The following is a 7,765-nucleotide window of genomic DNA, read 5'->3' on the forward strand; positions in this document are numbered from 1 at the left end:
TGCATTGAGGTGGGAGGGAACCAGTGAACCCAAAGGATCACGGAGACAAGAGGATAAGAATTAAGAATGGGGGTGCTTCCATGGCCGGGAAAAGGACAACACACACAGCCCCCGCAAGGCGCTCTCCACACCACGGACACAACTGTAACCAATTAGTGGTTTTATTGCCACTAGTCCCAGATGTTCTTGTCAGTGTCGATGGACATGCAGTTATACACGGCGAAGCGCAGCAGCTCCTCACATGTCTTGACCCTGAGGGCAAGACACCAGGTTAGGGTTGGGGCTGTCCCCGAACTCTTCCACTGCCCCCCATGGTGGGGAGGCTGAGCGTCCTCATCCCCAGGCAAACTCACGAGGAATATTTGGGCAAGAACAAGGAGCAGGAGCATGTGGAGGCCTCAGGCATCATGTCCAACCGCTCAGGGCTTGGGAGAAAGGAGAGATGGGTCAGGGGTCCGCATGGCAGGACCACAGCCTGCAGGACAGCCAGACTCACATGTTTCGGTCTGGGTAGATGCTGAGCTGAACTGGGAGGCGGCTGCGGCCGGTGATGAACTTGAGGAATCGGCTGAGGTCCTCTGAGAAAGGACAGGGAACAGAGCTGGGGTCACCTTCAGAGCTGGGAAAGCCAAGGGACACTCCCAGGGGAAAAAGTGACCCTGCAGGCCCGGCCCAGTGGGTGAAGAGCAGGACAGTGGTCGCTCACCACTGGTGAAGTTCTTGAGGGCATCCCAGAATTGCTGGATGCGGGTGCTGTCAAAGTCCTCAAAGGTGACTGTATCAAGGAACACAAAGGGGCTTTGTGAGTAGAGCTCCGCGAAGGACAGCAAGGTGGGGTGCCAGGGTGCAGGATGGCTACTCGTCTCCACACAGGGCAGAACGCAGGCGGAGGACGAGCAGCAGCCATGAGCACAGCTTAATGCTGCCCGCTACTTACTGAACTTCTTCAGCTCATCCACCGTCACTTCAGGGCTCCCACAGACCTTCCTCTCCAGCTGCTGCCAGGTGAGCAGGTCCAGCACAGCCTGGGGCACCACGCAGAGCAGCCCGGCACGAATAGCTGCCACCTGAGGAGAGCCATGTTACCGCAGCAGTTCCCCAACCCACTGTGAACAACCAGGCCAAACAGAGAGTACCTGGAGGACCTGACAAGCGATCCCTCCCCTTGCATGGCCGGGACTGTGGCGTTACCTGCTCCTTGCTCTCCTCCAGCCGAGCCTTCTGCACCAGACGGATGAACTCTTTGCGGTCCTCAAAGCGCACCACGGTGCTGCTACCCTTTGGGATCAGCTCCACCACACGCTGGTCGCTCCGTACCGTTGTGTAGGTCAGCTCCTTGCCAAACATGAAGTTGAAGGCCTCCCTGTCCACTTCCTCCAGCATCTCCAACAGCTTCACCTGCCAGCCAAAGGGACAACGCTGTCACAGCAGAGCTGGAGGCAGCCATGGGAGCACAGGGCACGGTCCCAACCCTGCTCACCAGCTCCACATCCACAGCAGCAAAGTCCTTGCTCCAGATGACCTCCTCTCCTGACAGCTGCTTCCACACCAGACTGGGCAGAGCCAGGACCTGCAGAGGGGTTGGAGATGTGTCCACCCCAGCACCAGCTGAGGATGATCCAGCCAAGGGACATGGTGGCAGGGGAACCGATGGCATGGATTTGACCCACATCAAAACTGTTTGCCAGCCAGGCAGGCAGTGCTATGCTCACCAGAATCTCCTTGCTTCTCAGGGCTGCTCCCATGAGCTGTCCAATCCACTCATACTTAGGGAAGTCCTTGCAGGAGGGGTTGGGGACATACATGTCCCTGGTGTCGCTGCTGCTGTTACCCTGTGGGGGGGAGACCGAGATCTAATTCAGCCTCTGGGCCTAATTCAGGCCCAGAGTCTGCTGTGAGGATGCTGCTGGGCTGGGGTGCCAAACCTGGTTGGATGTGCGCACAAAGAAGGGCAGTGGCACGGGGACATCACCAGAGCTGGGACACAGCTCCTCTGAGATGTCTGTCAGGCAGTCCCGAAAACCCCCGCCTGCAAAGGAGACAGAGGTTGCAGTGTGGGACACAGTGAGCCTGCAGGATTTGACTACCTGCACCTCTACCCATGGGGCACATGTGCAGAGCAGGGCACCATTACAACAGAGACCCCCAAACTCTGCTCAGGGAGGGACAGGAGAGCTCTCACCGTTATCAATGATGCCCTCCGTGGTGAAGTCACACTTCCACCACTGGCTGTGGGTCTGAGGCCACCTGTGGGGAAGCAACAGCCCTGTGCAAACCTCCTCCGAGAGGAACAGCAGCACTGGTCACCTGCATCTTGCTCCAGGGAGGTGACACGAAGCTGAAAACCCACCTGTAGTTTAGGAGATGATTGTTGGTTTTAGAAGGCTTCAGGTTTTCATACACCTGCAGAAGAACATCATGGAGGAGGATGGAGAGGCAGTGATGCTGAATGATGCCAAATTATCAAGCACTTGATTTGATTGCTGCTGTACCTGGGTGAAGACTGTGTTCCGGCCACTAGGGTCCAGCTCAGGGTGAGCCCGGTGCTCACGGGCCAGCTGCCGGTTGATGAGCAGCTCTGGCAGCATGCAAGGTGGGCTGCTCTCCGAGCTCTGCAGGCAATGGGTGACGAGGGTTTTGCCCAGCTTGCACAGCTGCAGGAACGGCTTCATGCCCTAATGGAGAATACGCAACGGGGTGAGAGGCCTGATCCTGCCCCACATGCCCTCTTTTTCCCTCCTCAGCATCACAGGGGATGCTCAGCTCCCCCATCCCTCCAGCAGCAGCTGAAGTATAGAACAGCAGAGTGAGCCCTGGTCTGTCTTCCTTGGCTCAAAGAAAAGTGCAGAGAAAATGGGGACATGTCCCAGGCCACCCAGCTCAGCCCAGGATGCTATGGTCCTACCAACATCATCTCAAAGGAGCCCAGAGAATGCTCACCCTCAGCACACTGAAGCTGCTGTCACTCTCATCGGAGATGGGGATCAGGTACCCCAGGACACTGTCCAGGAGCTGGATGAACCTGAAGACCAGGGAAGAGAAGTTGAGGATGCTGTGTAGGGTCTCCAAGCCCCACAACAAGCACAGTACCCCCAGGCACTGAAAGCAGCTATGCTTGAATGGGGAACCATAAGGCAAAGTCTATATCACACACAGGAAAGGAGCCTGCAGGTTTTAAGCATGACACATGCTAGAGGCCAGAGCATTGTTCTTCCTGTTGCTGTCCCCATGCTGTACCTCTGGATAACTATGGCCCTGTGGTACAGTACGTCTGCATCCACCCCTTCCAGCAGCGGGTAGCGCACCAGCTGGGCCGCCTGAAACATGTCTGCGTTGAGGCTCAAGTCCCTCTCCCAGAAGGACTTGAACTTAATCCCTCGCAGCCGGACGTTGTACCCTTGTTCTGCCAGGGAAGGACAGCAGTGTTGTAGGTGCATGCCAGCTTTTCCTCCCATGGCCCCACAAAGCAGCTGGTGGGGCTGGGAAAAAGCCAGAGGTGGCTTCACCCCATGCGTGAGCTCACCTCGGCACTCCAAGATGCGGATCTCCAGTACTGGCATGTGGGTCTTCATGTCACGTAGGATACATACATCCTGATAGCTGTTCCTGCAGGCAGCACGGATTAATGGCAAGACTGCAGGGCACAGCCCTGGTGAAGACAAAGCTGGGTTCCCACCAAGGGCATGCCAGCATCCTAAAGTCCTCAGTGGCGAAAGCCCCTAAGCCTCACCAGGGCTGCAGCAGGAGGGGATGGAGCAGAGAGGAGTGGCTGCCCACAACATAGAGGACGTCCTGAAGGAGGTGGGAACCGCATCCAGAGAAGAGCCAGGAAAGAGCACAGAGTCAGCAAAGACAAAGCAGGGCAGGAAGGCAAAGTGGCCATGAGCGGCTGCTTCAGCACAGACGTTGGAGCAGAGCTGGCCACATAAATAAGAGTGAGGCACAGTGAGGGTGGTCCGTTTTTGGAGGAAGCAGTGATCTGAGAGAACGAGTGAGTCAGTTTGTGATTCACTGGTGTTTCCGAAGCCTCTGCCAAGGTCCCTGCAAAGACTGATGGGTATGCAGGGAAAAACAACTGCGGCTGCCGGCATGCAGAGTGGAGACAGCTCCTGCTGCCGGGAAAGGGACCTCGATGGTCTCACAGGTGTTTCTTCAAACAGAAATCATCCAAAAAGTACAAACAGGCGAGTCATGGGGGAGGAGGAGAAGGAAATATTTACACTTCTGGGTGCCCATCTCAAGAAAGGCACTATGAGGTTGCAGGGCAGATGGGGAGGTAAAGCACTGCAGCTACAGCATGGCAGAGGTGCTCAGAAAGCACTCAGGCAGCAGCAGCGGTGCACCCCCAGAGGCAAGAAAGACGAGGAATGCCCTCCAAAACCCCTAGCTGGGAGGAAGCTGCAGCTCAGCTGACACAGCACAGATGAAGCTCAGAAGCAGAAATGAAGGTGCTGGGCTGGCAGGTGGAATTGGGCCGAGGCTGCTCCTCTCTCGTTACTCACTCTTTGATTAAGACAGTTCTCAGGTGCTGCAGCCTGTTGACTGGCCCTCCGTACACAGCCACCCGCCTGGGGACGTAGGAGTTGATGCATGTGTTCAGCATCAGCCACAGCTTCCTGGGGACAAGAGCACGATGCAGCATTGTCCTCCCATCCCGATCTGCTCAGAGATGCCCCCAGAGGCGTCCCAGGGGCTGTGTCCTCCAGGAGCCTCCATCTCGAGCTGCAGCCCAGGAAAAGCTGCGCTCGAGAAGAAGACTATGTCCCTGCCACAACCACCACCAGGGAAGGGACATCCTCAGGTCTCACTTGATGACGCTGCCTTTTTTCATGTGGAGCCGCACCCAGTGCTGCCCAGGGGACCCGCTGCTCTCCCAGTAGGTTTCTCCCTGGTTGTCTGTCAGGTAGGTTACTTTGAAGTCATCCTGGAAGAGCGCAACGAGCAGAGGGAGGAAGCTGAGCACCTTTGGGCAAACCACAGCCATGCCCAGGATGGTTTCTCTGCAGATGCCCATCTCCTGGCAGCTTCATTAAAACTGCAGAGACCACCACTGTCCCTTCCTCTCATGGAGGTGATTCTCCCTGCAGCTGTGGGATGCTTGGGCAAACTGTGCCACAGCAGAGTGTAGGGGACAATGGAGCCCCACAACGCACCAGCTGTGAGGAGACCTCTATGCTGTTGAGGTGGTCCATAAAGCAGTCCTTGCAGTGTTGATCCCTCTCGGTGATGTCATACAGGAAGCGCCCCAGCTCCATGTCCCGCTCATAGCTCCAATTTGGAGGCATCGACCTATGGGGAATCCGTGCTAACAGAATGAGAAGACCACACTGTGCCCCAAACCCACCCATCAGCGCCGTGGCCCAAATCAAGGCAGCCCCAGCATCCTGCTGTCAGCACGCAGGATGGCCCCAAGCAGCTGCATCTCCACTACTATGCCAGGTGTTTATGGCCACCCCAGCCCAGCAGGAATAGTACTACGCAGTTGCTCCAACAGGCCCTGGAGCAAAGGCCATCGCGGGGTGGCACTGATGCAGAAGGCATCAGCCATCACCCGCCCTCCCAGCCCTGCAGACATGTTCTCCCCCAGGGCACTGTGGTACCACTCCGCGAGCTGTGCTTGTACCGATGCTTCTGCTCCACAGCCTCGTCCGGCTCGACTGACACAGGCTTCTCTCCCAACTGCATGGTGTATGTCAGGTCCACCACTTGTTCCCAGCTAAATGAAGGGATCATGTAAAAGAAAATGGAGGGTCAGTGCTTGGTTTACCTACGCGATTCCTGCCTTAGCCTGGTGTAGAGGTGCCAGCAGTGCCCAAGGGCTGTGGGAACAGCACTGGGAGGACTGGTGTCACTCCATAGACTAATGGGATAGCAGGGATGGCTGTCTGGGGGAGCCAAGGGGTTGGAATGGTTGGGTCCCTCTCTAGGTCTCACTGCATGGCAGCGGGATGCAGCTGTGTGGGCCTTACCTAGCCACAGGTTTGTAATCCGTTCCAAAGGTCTGGTGTCGCTGCTGGATCTTCTCCACCGGATCCACCGGCACCAACTTATCTCCCCCATCTCCAAACCGCTGCGCCAGGACCCAGCCCTCCTCCAGCTCATGACAGACCCCGTTCTCCTCCAGGTGCTCCTAAAGCACACCCGGCCCGAAGTGACACACCCCGGCCCCGAAGCGGGCACGGAACCGACGGCAGTGCCCCCGGCCGGCGCCCAGCCGTTACCTTGCGGAGCTTCACCCACAGACCCGCGCTGTTTCGGTACTCCTCGCCCGTAGCGCGGAGGCAGCCGCCCTTCTGCACCTCGATGGTGGCCCGCTTGGAGCCCCGCGCCGGCCCGGGGCGGTCCCAGACGCTGAGCAGGCTGCGGGACGAGGCGGCGGCCGCGGGGTCCTTGCAGATCTTGTACTGCACCTCGCGGGGCACGTAGCACAGCGCGGCGGGCAGCGGCCGGGAGCGGCGGAAGCACTCGCTGCACTGCAGCAGGAACCGCAGCCGGCCCAGCACCTGGTGCGGAGCCTCTCCGCCCGCCCGCATCGCGCTCCGCACCTCCGAGCCCCGCACCGCACAGCTCCCGCACCGCGACGCCCCCTCCGCCCGGCTCCGGGAACCCCGGCCGCCGCCGCCGCCTCCGCCCGCTGCCGCCCTCGGCTCCGCCTCCGGTCCCCGGGGCCGCCGTCATCGCCCCACCCGCGGCCGCCGTGCCGGGAAGCGGCCGCGTTCCTCCCGTCGCCCCCGCACCGCCCGGCCCCGAGCCCCACAAGCAGGCCGGACGCCGGGAAAAGCTCCGTCTCGTCGGGGAAGAGAGGCTGCTGGGGTCACGCTACAGGGGAAAGTAAGGGGTGGGCACGGCGCTGCCCACGGAGGCTCGTACCACGGAAACCCGCCCCGGGGCACCTGTAACTCTGAACTCGGTCACCTCGCGATGATTCACATCGTGGTTCAGGCGCTTGTCACATACCGGGGTGAGGTGGTGGGAGCTATCAGCCCCACCCTGCACGGAGCTCCCTGGGCTGGGCACACAACATCTGCGTTCAGCACAGGCTGGCAGAGCTCAAAGGTCTCTCCCTGAGCTGCCTACTATCACAGCAGGGCATAGTCCAGCTCCATCCCTGCCTGCGATAACATCAGCCCTGGGGCGTCACCCAATAGCAGCTGCCCCAGGGCCGGGCTCTTCTGGCCCCAGGACCACAATCTGCTTCTCTTCCAGCTCATGACATCCCTCTCCAGCACCGTATAACACAACAGCACTACACAGATCCCTCAGCAGACACATCAATAGAAGCAGCACCAGGGGTTGGTTAGTTCATTTTATTTTAGTAGGGACAGACAGCTCCCATCTGCTTATTTATAGCTTGTCATACTTCAGGGTAGCAGTGGAAGAACAAGAACAGCTAGTCTACACGTGCGTATTAATCACCTGAAGCTATCCTAGGACAATTCAGCAAGCTGAAATCTGGGGGAAGAGAAGGGTTCCTCAGAGATGTCACAGCACTGATCCCCCCTGCTCTTTCTTCCCTGCACACCTATTAACCAGCTGTAGACATAGCCTCTGCCCAGTAACATCTCAGGATGTTCCTGGCCCAAACACCGACCTCAACCAAATCCAGTCTCAGCAATAGAAGGGGAACGCACTGGCTCTGGCTCCTGCTCACAGCTCTCTGTGCTACTCATGAAAGTGCCCCTGGCCTCCTGCTGTAATGGGCACACTGCCATACCACAGGGCCTCACCATCCCCACAGATGTCACCTCACTGTCAAGTCCTCCAA

General features: G+C 58.5%; 1 protein-coding gene across 1 annotated transcript; it reads right to left on the reverse strand.

The window, feature by feature from the left end:
- Nucleotides 1-145: 145 nt before the first annotated feature.
- LOC122160680 (E3 ubiquitin-protein ligase HECTD3-like) lies at nt 146-6,570 on the reverse strand. The gene is made up of 21 exons (XM_042819473.1): nt 6,222-6,570; nt 5,970-6,130; nt 5,624-5,716; nt 5,154-5,289; nt 4,809-4,924; nt 4,503-4,616; nt 3,524-3,606; nt 3,238-3,403; nt 2,941-3,022; nt 2,493-2,675; nt 2,351-2,403; nt 2,183-2,247; nt 1,926-2,029; nt 1,713-1,832; nt 1,481-1,570; nt 1,192-1,398; nt 938-1,067; nt 707-775; nt 497-578; nt 354-425; nt 146-252 (listed from the first exon to the last, which is right to left on the reverse strand). The coding sequence occupies exons 1-21, from the start codon at nt 6,531-6,533 to the stop codon at nt 171-173; spliced, it is 2,520 nt and encodes an 839-aa protein (XP_042675407.1). The 5' UTR covers nt 6,534-6,570; the 3' UTR covers nt 146-170.
- Nucleotides 6,571-7,765: the final 1,195 nt, after the last annotated feature.

This window comes from Centrocercus urophasianus, unplaced genomic scaffold, assembly GCF_019232065.1.
Source record: "Centrocercus urophasianus isolate 14NV4802_14NV808 unplaced genomic scaffold, USGS_Curo_1.0 seq_18, whole genome shotgun sequence".
Lineage (NCBI taxonomy): Eukaryota > Metazoa > Chordata > Aves > Galliformes > Phasianidae > Centrocercus > Centrocercus urophasianus.